The sequence below is a fragment of the Loxodonta africana genome, chromosome 3 (assembly GCF_030014295.1).
Source record: "Loxodonta africana isolate mLoxAfr1 chromosome 3, mLoxAfr1.hap2, whole genome shotgun sequence".
NCBI lineage: Eukaryota > Metazoa > Chordata > Mammalia > Proboscidea > Elephantidae > Loxodonta > Loxodonta africana.
The window spans coordinates 194,828,882-194,843,058 of NC_087344.1; the positions used below are offsets into that span (position 1 = coordinate 194,828,882).

Sequence of the window (14,177 nt, forward strand, 5' to 3'; positions counted from 1 at the left end):
AGAAATGAGAGTGCTCAGCCTGGGCCATGGAGAAGGAACCGTCCCCTTCACCCTCACTCCCAGGCCCTTCTACAGAGATTCCAGTTGGCACACACACCTTACTTCCCCTCTACCCCAGTCCCACCCCTCGGAGGCCTTAAGATGGAGCTGGCTCAGCATTTAGCTGCCCCAACTCACACATTCCATTCCATTGTCAGTCGCCTTGAACCTGACAAGCTCATGCACTTTGTGCCTTTATCCAGGCTCTTCCCTCCACCTCCCAGCCTGAACTACACCCCTTCATCTATCTTACTCTCCAACCAAATGCTTCAAGGCCCAACCCCAGGCACTCCTCTTCAGAAGCCTTCTCTCAAAAGATCTCATAGCATCAACTCTCCCAACACCTTGCATGAAGCTGAATTAAAAATCATGTGAATCATTCTTTAATTTTTGCAAATGTGATTAATGACCTCCCTAGGGGGAGAAGGACTTCCTGCAAGGGTCAGACTTAATACTCGTCCTACCACTGACACACAGTAGTATATCACCAAAAGATACCTGTTAAACAGGTGATTAACCAGAGGGTGGGGGTTGGGCAGGTGGACAATAAGTGGCCCTTTTTCAGACACCCCCTCCTTGAGGAAGCCAAGAGCATGGAGTCTCAGTAGATCTGCCCCTTCCAGGTAGCACAATCAGTTGGCTGGACCCAGACAAGCTTCTGGGCCTCTTAGGGACCTCTTGGCCACCCAGGAGTGGATGGGCTGATTCTCGCTAACTTCCCATCCCCTGAGGGGCCCCAGACTATATAGCCTGACTCTTCCCATCCTCCTTCATTCTTTGAAACAATACTTATTGAGTGCCTACTATGTACCTGGCATTTTTTAGCAGCTCAGACACTTTTTTTTTTTTTTTTTAGTGTAGACAAATACATGTATTTTAAGTAGATACGATTCTAATCAGACAGCCTCAAACAGAAAGTATCAGGAAGCTGCTCCAAATAGGGAATTATGAAAGCAGGTTACGTAGGTAACAGATTTTCATTGAGTGACCTTTGGATACAGCATTACAGCATTTGTTTGTCAAGAATCACTTGCGATGACCCTCGAGGTAGTCAGTTCTTAATAATTTAATGTATCAGGGTCCAGGCAGGCTGTCTCTTAAATTCCTTTCATGTCGATTTCTCAGGAGATAGAATCAGAGGACTTGCAGGATTTCAGGGTCAGCCAGTTGTAAAAACAGCATTATTAAGGACATGTCATATATCAAAGGACATCTGGAAATTTAATCTTCAAAGAATTTTGCTTTGAGGGAGGCTTCATTTTTTCTCTCTTTTTTTTATTGTGCTTTAAGTGAAAATGTACAATTCAAGTCAGTTTCTCACACAAACACTTAAACGCACGTTGTTATGTGACCCTAGTTGCTCTCCCTAAATGTGACAGCACACTCATTATTCCCTGTGTCCATTTAGCCAGCTCCTGTCCCTCTCTGCCTTCTCATCTCGCCTCCAGTCAGAAGCTGCCCACAGAGTCTCATGTGGCTACTTGAGCTAAGAAGCACATACCTCACAAGTAGCATTTTCTGCCTTATAGTCCAACCTAATCTTTGTCTGCAGAATTGGCTTCAGGAATGGTTTTAGTTTGGGGCTAACAGAGAGTCCAGGGACCATGTAGGATCTCAGATTCATTTTCAAATAAAACAGACAAAAAGGGGAAGGAGAAGGGGGAGGAGGGAAAGAGACCATTAGCAATAATCAAAACATATAAATGATGTAGCATGCTAAAGGCGAGACGTGCTATTGATGAAAGAAAAAAGAGAGAGGGCTACAAGAATGGAGGAGTATAGCAGAAGGAGGTTGCCATCTTAAATCATGGTAGACCTCACTGAGGGGAGATGGGTGAGCAAAGACTTGAAGGCGGTGAGGGATTTAGCCATTGGGAAATCTAGAGGAAAACCACTGTGGGCAAGGAGAGCAGCCAGGGCAAAGACCCTAAGGCATTCAAGAAACAGTTGGAGCCAGTGTGGCTGAGTGGAGAGAGCCGGGGGAAAAGGGGACTAGATCAGGTCAGAGGTGACAGATAAGGCCTGTGGGGCCAGTGTAAGGACCTCGGCTTTGGCTCTGAGTAAAGCAGGAAGCCATTTCAGGAATTTGAGCAAAAGGACGATTTAAGAATGCTCTGGCCACTCCATTAAGAATAAACCGTAGGTGGGTGAGGGAGGAAGCAGGGAGTCTGGCTGGGAGGCTATTGCTGTAACCCAGGCAAGAAAAGATGGTGGCTGGGAGCCAGGAGGTAATGGGGAGAAGGGCAGCAGGGTTAGACCCTGGATCTGCTACCAAGGTAGAGCCAACAGGATTTCCTTACAGACTGGGCGTGGGAAGAAAGGCTTAGTGAGAAAGACAGGAGTCAAGGAAGGACAGAGTTGCCATCAACTGAGACGGGCTGGACAGTGGGCGTAGGTGGAGTGGATTAAGGAAGGTCAAGGGCAGTGTTTGGGGCATGCTAAGTTTGAGATGTCTGTTAAACATCGGCCTGGGTGCATACATTTGGGTTTTTTTGGCATACAGATTTTAAATAAATAGACAGAGAGGTGGGGGAGGTAGACGGGAGGTTCCTCGCTTTCTCAGACTGCATTCCTGGAAAGACTGGTGTTTACTGAAAGGAAGGAATCAGATTTCCCCACAGGAACAATGCTATAATAGCAGGTTAGGTTCCTGACCAAGGACCTGTTGCTGAATTTTTTTAATGCACCAATTGCAAACATGTATTTGCCTCAAGTCTTTGATAAACTATGTATGAGAAGCCTGCATTCTATATGGGGCAGAACTGTTTCTAAAGAGCCTGTTAGTCAAAGACACAGAAGCCCCTTGACTATCCCATAGAACAATAGAGCCGTGCCTAATTCAGCCCGTTGCTCTGGTCCTGGGAGGCCCAGAGCTCCAGTTATACCGTTCTCTAAGCCCTCCCTTCCTCTGCTCATCAGTTGATGGGCCCTCTCCTGGAACGCCGCCTTTGAGGAGAATTTGCAGGAAATGTGTGGCTTTTCCCATCACATTTCCCTGAAGTAAAACCAGTTGCTTGAATGAACTTCAACTCATGGCAGCCCCACATGTGTCAGAGTGGAACTGTGCTCCACAGGGTTTTCAGTGGCTGATTTTTTGGAAATAGATGGTGATGGCTAAGTCTTTCTTCTGTGTCGCCTCTGGGTGAACTCAAACCCGGATCCTCTCTGTTAGCAGCCAATATTGTTAACCATTTGCACCACCCAGGGAGTTGGAAGTAATCACAGACATGGGTTATTGTCATAACCCAAGTCGTGGGGAACAGTCTCTACTACACGCTTTATCCAACACACTAAGCTTAGAGAAGGTTAGTTTAGGGAGAAAGTCTGAGTGCTGGACAGGAACAGATGCTGAGATCTCAGGAGGAGACACAGGCCTGCCCTCAGGAGAAGATTACCTAGTCTGATGGGGGAGGGAGGGTAACAGGACACCCTCAGAAAACAGAAAGGTAGTAAAGTAGGCACCATTTTCCCTTGTCTAGAAGCAGGATAGGAGCCCTGGTGGCACAGTGGTTAAGTGCTTGGCTGCTAACCTAAAGGTCGGCGGTTTGAACCCACCAGCCGCTGTGTAGATTACAGCCCTGGAAACCCTAGGGGGCAGTTCAACTCTGTCCTACAGGGTCACTGTGAGTCAGAATGAATTTGATGGCAATAGTTTAGGAGCAGGATAGGTCCCTAGGTGGTGCAAAGGGTTTTCAAGTGACCGCTAACCTAAAGGTTGATGGTTTGAGCCCACCGGGTGGCTCCTCGGAAGAAAGGCCTGGCAATCTACTGCCCTAAAGATTACAGCCAAGAAAACCCATTGGAGCAGTTCTACTCTGTAACACATGGGTCTCCATGAATCACAATCCACTCCTTGGCAATGGGTTTGGTTTTGGTCTTAGGAGCAGAGACTGGGAAAATGAAGAGGGTGCGGCCAGTCTGCCTTCCTACAGAAAGAGGCAGACTAAGAAAAGAAACAAGGAGAGAGAGGAAAAAGAGTTTTACAGACAAGGAAAGCAGCCTTGGCTATAGGGAGGTGTGGGCTGGGCTGGGCTGGGCTGGGCTGGGCTGGGCTGGGGCAGGGAATAAAGCTGGAATTCCAGCATTTGGAGAGCCATAGGAGTGAAGTCAAGTGAGTCACGGCAGGGAGAGGCCACAAGGCTGTCATGGCATCCAGGCAGGAAGAGGAAGGAGGCAGGGGAGACCAGGGGTGTCTGTGGGGACTGACAAGAAGGGGCAGTCTACACTCCAGGCCAGAGACGGGCAAGAAGTAAGGGCCCAAAGAGCTCAACTCCAAGACTGAGTGGACTCTCCCAAAAATGTTTAAGAAAATCTGTATGTTCCCTGCTAGGAGGGTCTCTCCTCAACTTTGGGAGAGCTGGGGGCAGTGTGGAAGCCCTTCAGGAGGGACTGTCCACCTGGAAGGGCTGTCAAAGCCAGTGCTACAGAGGGTGCCACAGTGGACACTGGGCCCAGAGAACAGACGACGAGGCCTGAGTGGCAGCAGCTGAGAGCAGGTAGATGAAGGGCCCAGGAGGGCGCGCCCTGGTCTAGGGAGGTGGCCCAAGGATTCTGGCAGCTTCTTCTTTGACATGACTCTGGCACCCTGCTGAGCTTGTGTTTCAGGTGCTTCCTGTTAGTATCAGTATCACTATTACTAATGAGGATTGTTTTCAATACTAACATCTGCACATGAATTCCGGGACTCAAGAGGCAAGTCCTGGCTCTCCTCTCACTTCTCTACCTGCTGGTTTCTGGACTCCTTCCCTCTTTCCCCAGGTTCAACCCCAGGGCTTCATACTCCTTACTCTGTCCCCCTCTCTGCGGACCACCCACTGCAGACACCGTGATTCCTACCTCTGTAGTTGGATCAGGGTCTCAGGCCTGCCCTCTTGTGAAAGGTGAAATTATATACTAGTGGGGCACTGGGGATCCACCATTTGCTGACCTCCTACTATGTACCAGGCTCTGTGATAGGCACTTCACAAGAAGAGCCCTGTTACTATTCCCATTTTACAGATGAAGAAACTGAGGCTTTAGGAGCTTGTTAAATAACTCTGCATTCAAGTTCGTCTGACTCCAAAACTGAGGTTTTTTTCCTTTGCATCTGTGAACATGCCCACAAATATTTCTTACAAGTTTTCTTCCTCCCTTCTTCCCTCTGTTCCTCCCTCAGGCTACCCTATACAAGGGTTTCCCATCACCTCAAACTCAGCCTCTATACAAGTGAGCTCAGCAGTTTCACCCCATCCACTTCTGCCCCATTCTCTGCCTTTGTCAAGGGCTTCAGGCTCCTACAAGCGCTGAGTGTCCCATCCTGCCTGCTGGACCCAGGAGGGCTGCTGGGGGCCATGGGCGCAGAGAGGTGGCTGAAGGCTGCCTTGCGCCTTCCCCACCTGCAGGCTCAGTGCCCAATTCCAAGCTCCCCCAGATTTCCCGAAGCAGCCACTATCCCCAGCTTGCTGCATGGGCCCACGTCTCATAGTTTTTCCCTCAGCACACTCTTCATAATCTAACCCCAAAGAACTGAATGGGATTGGTTTTGCTTCCATATATCAGGAGCAAATAAAGTGATTACTCAGGATGTGCTGGATGGATGAAAGGGGTCCCTGGGTGGTGTAAACTGCTAAGTGCTCAGCTACTAACTGAAAGATTGGCAGTTCGAACTCACCCAGAGGCACCTTGGAAGACAGGGCTGGCGATCTGCTTCCAAAAGGTCACAGCCTTGAGAACCCTATGGGCCTCCTACCACAAAATAAACTGCTAAATGTAAAACTAAAGGTTCCTCAGTTTGTTTTGAAAAATGTACGCACAAATCTGAACAAAAATTTCCCTACCAACCAACTGTTATAAATCTACCAAAAGAAACAGAAAGGAAGTTAGGTCAAAACATCTAAAATACGGTGAAGAATAAATGAAAGTTTACCAAATAAATAAAGAATATTAAAACACTAAAAAAAAACTACGAAGTGCAGTTCTACACTGCAACTAATGGGGTCACCACGAGTTGAACTGGTTTGCTTTTTAGAGATTTTTTGGGAGGGGCTGCATGGATGAAGAGTGTAAACTCCACAGCAGGGGTTCCCCGGACTCCCACCAGGGAACAGCTTTGAGAAGGCTCCATTTCCTGGGAAGCTTCAGGGAACAGGGTTAAAGTTCTAGTCTGGTCCCCTATCCTGAGGCAGGCCACAGCCTAAACCCACAGGAGTCCAGCAGTTCCATACTCCGGAAGGACAGTGATTGGGCAATTCCCAAAACTCCCTGTTACCAGTGAGCCAAACAAAATTAACCCCTCCCAGAGTCATCACAGTCTGACTGGGCCTGCAACAACTGAAATGTAATCGGGCAGCACACACGCTATGGCTTATTCTAATCAGAGTCTGTGGAGAAAATTCATTGTGATTCCAAGCCACTCCTGGTCTTAAGAATTTGAAGCTTAAGAGGCAATGACTACAAGATGACTTCCTAAAGCCTGGGGAAGAAGGTCGGAGAAGGAGCTGAGTCAGTGAGGACTCAGTGTCTCCTGGACAGATTGCCCAGGGCAGCCAGGCAGCTTCACAGAAGTTCCGTGGGTGTCCAGTTAGGTTTCATGACTACAGGAGACAGAAACGATCGTATTTGCTTTTTCATTGACCAGAGGAACTGGAAGTCAGCTTCAGGAAGGCCGGGAAAAACGCAAAAGGAAGTGAAATGGAGATAACTGAGTGTGATCTTCGTGTTTCTATGGAAACACGGAGAAAACTCGGACTGGTCTTGTGATTTCCTCTTTTGGGGCAGGGCTGTATGCACAGCCTTCTGCTTGCCTGTGACACAGTCTCCTAAATTCTGCAAGCCGGTTGTTACACACATCCATTATTAAAAATTAAATTATATAAATTTACAATTAGAAAACAAATTAAAAACAAAGGTGATCAAAACTCATCCCTTCCTAGTTATTTTACTACCATTTACTATTATCTAAGCTTTAAGCTCTGGATGGAAGTTATTTACTTCTAGGCTATCTGTATTGTGGAAATTCTACACAATGGTGTGATACTGCACAGTTCTTCCAGCTCCACGTCAGTGGTGTCCCACTGGTAGCTTGCAACTGGTCATGGCGGGAGTATTTATATCACTGAAATTGATAAGTGCTGCACCTCAAGGCTTGCCCCTCTTTTCCCACTGAGGGCCAACTGTCAAGCATTTATCGCCACAAGACTTCTTCAGCATCGGACAAGTTTCACATTGGAGACAGGAACAAAAAAGACCAAAGCATCCTGGAAGCAAAATGTTGGAGCAGAAACTTCCCTCCTTCATCGCCCTGGGGCACTAAGTGCCCTGATCATGACTGATCCCAGCCTTGGATTTAGGAGTGTCCCTGGCTTCCCTTCCTAACAAGAAATTGTCTAAAGAGTCTGCCTGAAATCTCTCTTGCTGCTTTTTAATGAGCTTTTCTTGCCAGAGCCCCACTCTTCTCACCCCTCAAATGAAGGCTCAGTCGGAGCATGGCTCCATGGCTTCTGGAATGGGGAAAATGATGTCACTCAACACAACCTCTACAGCCAGTTAGCTGCCTCGCTCCTCACCAGCTGGCAGGAGGCAGAGCTGGAGGCTCCTCAGAGAGGGCCCTCTCAAAATCATCCTATTCAGTCTTCTGCCTGAAGCAGAAGTGTGCCAGGCCCGGGGACCTGCTGAAGATCGAAGTCTCTGTGAACAGGTCACATTATTAAACATACACACATACACAGTTTCTGTCAATTTCAACTCATGGTGACCCCATGTGTGTCAGAGTAGAACTGTGCTCTGAAGGGTTTTCAAGGCTGTGACCTTTCAGAAACAGATCACCAGGCCCTTTCTTCCAAGACACCTCTGGGTGGGTTCAAACTGCCAAACTTTCAGTCACAGCTTAATCATCTGTGCCATCCAGGGACACCCTAGGTCACCTTATTGGTCCTCATAAATGTGACCAAATAAATGAAGGGATAGATGTTCCTGGCATCCTCTGTTCCCCTCACAGTCTAATCCCCTCATCCATCCCCAAGGAGGCCCTCATCTCCTCATCCACAAGACAGTTGTCCCTGGCTCCCTCTTTCCCACCATCATTTCTCCTTTCTCTTCCCAAGCACAGCCAGCTTCTCCTCCAAGAGAAAAGAGACCAGGAGAGAAGAAAGAGCCTGGGCTCTCAACAGGCAGACATCTGGGCAGCCAAAAACCACTGCCATCGAGTCAATTCCGACTCATAGTGACCCTACAGGACAGAGTAGAACCACCCCGTTGAGTTTTCAAGGAATGCCTGGCAGATTCAAACACTACACCACCAGGGTTTCCCATCTGGGCAGAAGCAAGTAGAACTGAGAGACCCTGAAGTTCTATGCTCTTCAGAAAGCTCTCAGCCCCCAGACCAGACCCACTTCCAGTTGTGTGCCTGTTGCTGCCGTCCTGTATGGACTTGGTCCACTGGAGGTAGCTGACTTGGAGATGTGCTGCTTGGGGCTCCCTGAGAGTAGAACTTGGACTAAAGGATAAAAGCTATTTGGGGACAAAACTGAGTTCAATAGAAGAAATATGTCTCTGACAGTCAGAGGCAGAATGGACTGCTTTGGGAGGTAGTGAGCAGCCACTGGGGGTACTCAAGAAGAGATTGGAAGATTCTTTTCCAGGAATGCTGTAGAAATAATCCAAATAAAGAAATAGCCTCGTGTCCTTGGAGTCAAATACATCTGGATCAAATCCTGAATTACTACTACCTTTGTGATCTTGATCACGATACCTTATCCCTTTGAGCCTCAGTTTCTTTATCTGTATAACGGCAATAATGCACAACCTCACAGGATTAAAGAATTAAATAAAACATCTGAAAGCACCTGGCATTCAGTAGGTACCCCATAAATGGCAATCCCCTTCCCAACAAAAGAAGGGTTGGGTTAGATGCCCTTGAAAGTCTTTGTACCCCCAGAGACTATGACTGCAACCCTTCCCAGAAGGAAGGCATGCATCTGGGTGAGATAAAGAAATCAGGATTGGGTAGATGAAGAAAAGAGGTCCTGGTCCGGGAATATTCAGAGGTCACCCCTGCCAGCCCGTTTCCCCTATTCTGACCTTCTGTAATAAAAGAGAAAAGCAAGATTCTGGATTTAAAGTCCAGCCCGAGGGGTCTGTTTCCCATCTGTATAGCGAAGGAAGAGGATTAGATGGTCCCTCCCAGCCCAGACGCCTTGGGATCTAAGGAAAAAGGAGAAGATGGTGCAGAGATGAGTAGGGAGCAACAGGGAGTAACCTCCCCCATCCCTGGACAGGGCCCCTCCACACTCTCCCCTTGCCCAACCCTCCTCAGAACCACAGCCACCTCAGTCTCAAGTCATACGGTTTATTTATTGTGCTAATACTGCTGCCTCAGAGCTCAGATCTCACACACAGACAATTCAGCCCAGACTCCCACCCCACCTGGCCCCTGGGGCCCTCTGCCTTGGCTGGGGACACCGGGCCTCCGGCCTCAGCCGCTCTCGGACACTGTCTCGGCTTCCTTCTCCCTCCCTTCCCGGGAGCCTTGGGGCCCCGGGGGTGCGGCGAGGGCTGTGGATGGTCTTTCTGTGCCCTTCCCCGCCCCCTTCCACTTTCGGGGAGGAGGCTCTGCCTTCCCGCACTTCCCGAGCGAAATGCTGTCAGCCCCCAGCCACCAGGCGGCCTGGGGAGTGCAAGATCGGCGCCGGCCGAGCGTGTCCCCAGCTGCGGGCAGAGAGTCCCCGCACCCTCCTTCCCGCCGGGGCGCAGCCCGGCGCGACGCGCGCGCTCACACCACCAAGCCGCCTTTGCAAGAAGGCAACGGCCCCTGGGCGCTTTCGGCCGGCTCGGCGCTCTTGACCTTGACGTGGACCGGGGAAGGGCCCGCTTCGCTGGCGGCAGCAGCAACGGAGGTGCAGGGCGCCAGGGCTACGTCCTCGGGGCCGCCGCAGGGCGGGGGCGCGTACTTGCCGCGCAGGGAGCGACTGACGTTCTGCGTCGGATACCCCAGGAGGTGGGTGACGCGGCTGCCGCGCCCGCTGCCCTTGCACCCAGGCGCCACGGCGTCCTCTCTGTGGAAACAACAGGCGGGCGGGTGAGCAGGCTCCTCCGCGGCTCGGCGTGGGCGCGGCCTGGGCAGAGCCGGGGGCTCTTGGCAACCTTTCGTCTCCCGCGCCTCCCTCCACCTGCCTTTCGCCTCTCTCCCTAGGTCTCGACCTACTCTCCTCTCTGCCCCTTTCTGGGCCGGCGACCCTGCAACGGTCTCAGGGACCTCCATCCCCCTGCCTGCAAACCGGCTTGTCTACACCTGTCCGGACCGCCCACGGCAGGCAGCCCCATCCAGGCGCCCTCCAATCCCTTCCTGATGTTTTCACAGAGATCCGGAAGGAGCTACATTCCCAGTCCTTCTTTCCTTAACTAACCCAGACCTTGCCCTTTCTCCCTCTCTCTTCTCACCTTCTTCCCCACAATCTTCTCTATCTTTTCCTCCATCCCCAGGGCACTGCAGTTATTAGCGTTGCTAGTCGTGTTCTATTTTTATTTCTAGTTTGTTTCTAATATAAGTTATTGGCACTATTCTTATAATTTACTCTCTTAAATAAGCACGTCCAGAGTTCTCGCCGGTGCAGTAGAGGGAAAACGGAAAAGAAAAAAAAAAAAAAAAAAAAGGCCCTGCCCTCCAGGAGCTTACAGTCTTGACACGACAGAGAGGTGTGTAGACCAGAGGGAAATGGAGAGCAGAGGAGCAAGGTGAGGACTTGGGGTGGGGAGAGGGAGACAGAAAAGCCATGCGGCGAGTGGCAGATGGCAGATCGTCATGCTGCGGTCCCAGCACTCCGTGGCGATGGCGGGTAGGGTTGGGGCGGGGATCCCAGGCGGCTGGTGGCAGACAGGGGTGGGGAGGGACAGGGCGCCAGTCCCCTGCCGCACGGCAGCATGCATCAGGTTTTACCTGATCTCATTAGCCAAGTCGCAGGCCCCTCCGCTGACCCCGCCGCCGCCGTTGCGGTAGCCAAAGACACCTCGGGTGCAGCCAGCCCCGGTGCCCCCGCAGCAGCAGCAGACGAGCCCCCAGATGCCCACCAACAGGCAGCCCAGAATGAGCAGAGAGCCCAGTACTGCGCCGATGATCACGCCTATACGCCAGGACTCTGTGGAGAGAAGTGGAGGTTGATCAGGCTTTTTCTGCAGGAGGCACCAGGGCAGGGGGTCTGCGGGAAAGAGGGTGAGGGCCAGGGGGGTCTCGGGGCCCTGGGACAGTCAATGAGGAAACTATGGGGAGGTGCAAATTAACCCCTTAGGTCTGCATCTTCCTCCCTGGGCTTTCCACTTGGGGGCTGATTGGCATTAGGAAGACAGAGCCAGTGAAGGCTTCAAAATACAGCCCAGGGACCTCCAGTGGAAGCCTCCCCCGGGGGGAGGGGGGCTGCCCTTACCTGAGACCTTCACCTCCACCACGCACACACTGTAGCCCACATGATTGGCCACTGTGCACTGATACAGCCCGTCATCCTCACGGGAGATATCCTTCAGCACCAGGTCCCCGTTGCCCAGACTTGAGACTAAAGGAGTATCAGAGGGCTGTAGTGAGGCAGGAGGCCTGGTCTCTGAGAGCTCCCACCCCAACCTGGTCTCCTGTGGCTGGGGCATGGGACACCCCTTCTGGAGGAAGGGAAGGCGTATGCTCATGAGCACACATACACACACAGGTCCACTCTGCTCTCCAGGCGAGTCACCTTTCCCCTGCTGAGGCAGAAAGGCAAGAAGAAGGGGCCCCTCTTCCAGCAACAGGACAGAGACACCACTAATTCACTCGGTGACCTTAGGGAAATTACATCCTCCCTCTGAGCCTTGGTCTCCTGATTTGTACAGTGAGGACAGAGCTAGCCCCTCTAGCTCTGATATTCTTTGTTTGGTTGTGAGTACTACTCAGTTTCTCTATTCAGCCTTACACACTTCATCCCACTTAATCTTCACCTGCCCCTGGAAGGTAAAGGTAGTATTATTCCGTTTCATATATAAAGAAACCAAGGCACAGAAACATTAAGCAACTTGCCTGAGTTTTGCACTCAGGCAGTGGCCCAGTGAGGACTCAAGCCCAGCTCTGTCTATCTCAGACTGTTTTCTGCCCAGATTAACCATACTGCTCTTCAGTGACACCATATCTGTCTCATCTTCTTCCCTCAATAGCAACTGCTGGGACAGAGGAAGGGTGCCCCACAGAGGTTCCAAGTTTGACTTGGTGCCACTGATGACCCAGGAAAGCCCCAGAGGCCCCCAAAGTCTCTGGTCTTCCTTCCCCTCATCCCCACCCCTAGACCCCTGGTGGTAGCCCCCTCACCTTGACCAAAGGAGCTGTGAAAAGACTCCTGGTAAGAGTGCTCAGAGTGGAAGCTGGTCTGGGAGTGGTAGGATCCGGCACGGTAGGGGTGGATGCGCCCACTGATCTTGGCCCACCTGTAGGAGAAGGGCTGGGTGCCCCCATTGGCAAAGCACTTCAGCACCACATCATTGCCTTTGGTCATGTGGCCCTCAGCCCAGCACACGGGCACCGCAGGTCGCGCTGCAGGGAAACAGGTACATGGGAGCCAGGGCCCAGCAAACAGGCAGAGCGAGGCTCAGAGTGGCCAAGCTACCCTTGGGTGTGAAGTCAGAGGAAGGGGAGCCCAGAGGGGTGTGGCTATACCTTGGACAGTGACAATGACCTTCCGGGAGGCCATGGTGGTCTTCTTCACCCGGCACTCATAGGTGGCTGTGTCGGATACCTGCAGGTTCATGAGGTTGATGGAGGCATCGTACTGGCTGGGGTCCGAGGCTGCAAAGCGGACCCTCTGCTGCAGATGGGGAAGGTTGCCATGGTTTATCCTCTTGTCCTGGTAACTAAGGAACTGGGAAGAAGAGAGGAAAACAGAGGTGGTGAGGCAGGCTGAGCCAAGGAGGGCCATGTGGGTTGGCTGCTCTAGCCAATAAATAAACTATTCTGAGACTCGGTTTTCTCAGCTGGAAAATGAGAATGACAAGGCCTGACCCAGTGACCACCTCCAGAATATGTGAAGATCAGATGAGATCAAGCACTTTGAAAAGTACAAGATCAAAATGGGAACTTGGGGAGGACAGGGACCATTCCATCTCTTCCCCTTGGACTGGGCAGAGGAGGCGGACTGGCTGGCAGAGCTCTCCTTCCTATTGCCCTACTCCCTGTGAGGCCTTGGGGTAAGTTCAAATTCTTGGTTTCCTTATCTGCCCTTCCTCCTCTCAAGAAGTTTGCTGCCCAACAGGAAAGCACCCTGAAGTGTAGGGTAAAGGGAACCCAGTGCCCAACACTCACCACATTCTCCCGATGTGAGGGGTCTGAGTCAACCTGCGTCCACTCGATGTCCAGCCCGCTGGGACCATAGTCCTCAGGGTCCAGGATGTAGGGGCAGCCCAGCCTCACGTTATCACCTTCAGCTAGGTACAGGATCTCCTGGCCATCCCCATTGATCCGCACGGCGGACAGCAGTGCTGGGGGAAGGGCAGGGCAGGTGGGGTGAGGACACAGAACCAGGACTCGGGTCATCAGCCCCAGCCTCTCTTTCCACCATTCTCTGTCGGCTGTAACCTGGGCTCAGTGGGGCTTCCACAGGGAGGACGGCTTGCTCTGAGTATGTGTGTGTGTACGAATTGGTATAGTGCGTGACAGCACGTTTGTGAATGTAAGTGTATCCACGTGGTGGTATCTGTGCATGCTTGTGCACACATGCATGTATTTTATGATTATGTAGGATTGCATTGAATACTGTTTGTGTGTATATAGCTATTGTGTGCATGTATGTATACATGATTGTGTGTATGCATGCAGGAACGTGTACACACATTACATTGCATGCTTACGAGTAGCCGTGGCTGCTTATGTGGACTATAAAGGTATACGTGCACACAACAAGCTAGGGTGCCTGCTGTATGTTTACATGATGGTGTAGGTGTGCAAGTGCGTGTGCGTGTGCATGTGTCTGTCTGTCTGTCGTCTGAAGGCATTTGGAGCACACGGAGTTGTTAAATTCCCTGATAGAAGAGTCTGCCTGGGCCAAGCGAGGTGTTCCTATCTGGAGGCAGTAGGCTGGATACAGTGGCCTCCTTCCAGCCTGAGGTACAAAAGTCTGGGTGCACCTGTGTGTACCATGCATGTGGGACTGTGT

The 14,177-nt window shown here is 51.2% G+C and overlaps 1 protein-coding gene across 1 annotated transcript; it reads right to left on the reverse strand.

Annotated features, from left to right (window-relative positions):
• Window positions 1-1,825: 1,825 nt before the first annotated feature.
• Window positions 1,826-13,561, reverse strand: VSIG8 (V-set and immunoglobulin domain containing 8). Its single transcript, XM_023554156.2, has 6 exons — window positions 13,328-13,561; window positions 12,686-12,887; window positions 12,347-12,562; window positions 11,436-11,561; window positions 10,952-11,150; window positions 1,826-10,070 (listed from the first exon to the last, which is right to left on the reverse strand). Exons 1-6 carry the CDS (start codon window positions 13,556-13,558, stop codon window positions 9,788-9,790), a joined length of 1,257 nt encoding a protein of 418 aa, XP_023409924.1. The 5' UTR covers window positions 13,559-13,561; the 3' UTR covers window positions 1,826-9,787.
• Between the last annotated feature and the right edge of the window lie 616 nt (window positions 13,562-14,177).

Excerpts from the sequence above, each read along its gene's own strand:
- VSIG8 (XM_023554156.2), bottom strand. The coding sequence starts at position 13,558 with ATGACCCGAGTCCTGGTTCTGTGTCCTCACCCCACCTGCCCTGCCCTT. Across the intron at positions 12,563-12,685 it reads GGTCATTGTCACTGTCCAAG|CGCGACCTGCGGTGCCCGTG; the intron begins GTATAGCCACAC and ends GTTTCCCTGCAG. Across the intron at positions 10,071-10,951 it reads GACTTGGCTAATGAGATCAG|AGAGGACGCCGTGGCGCCTG; the intron begins GTAAAACCTGAT and ends TTGTTTCCACAG.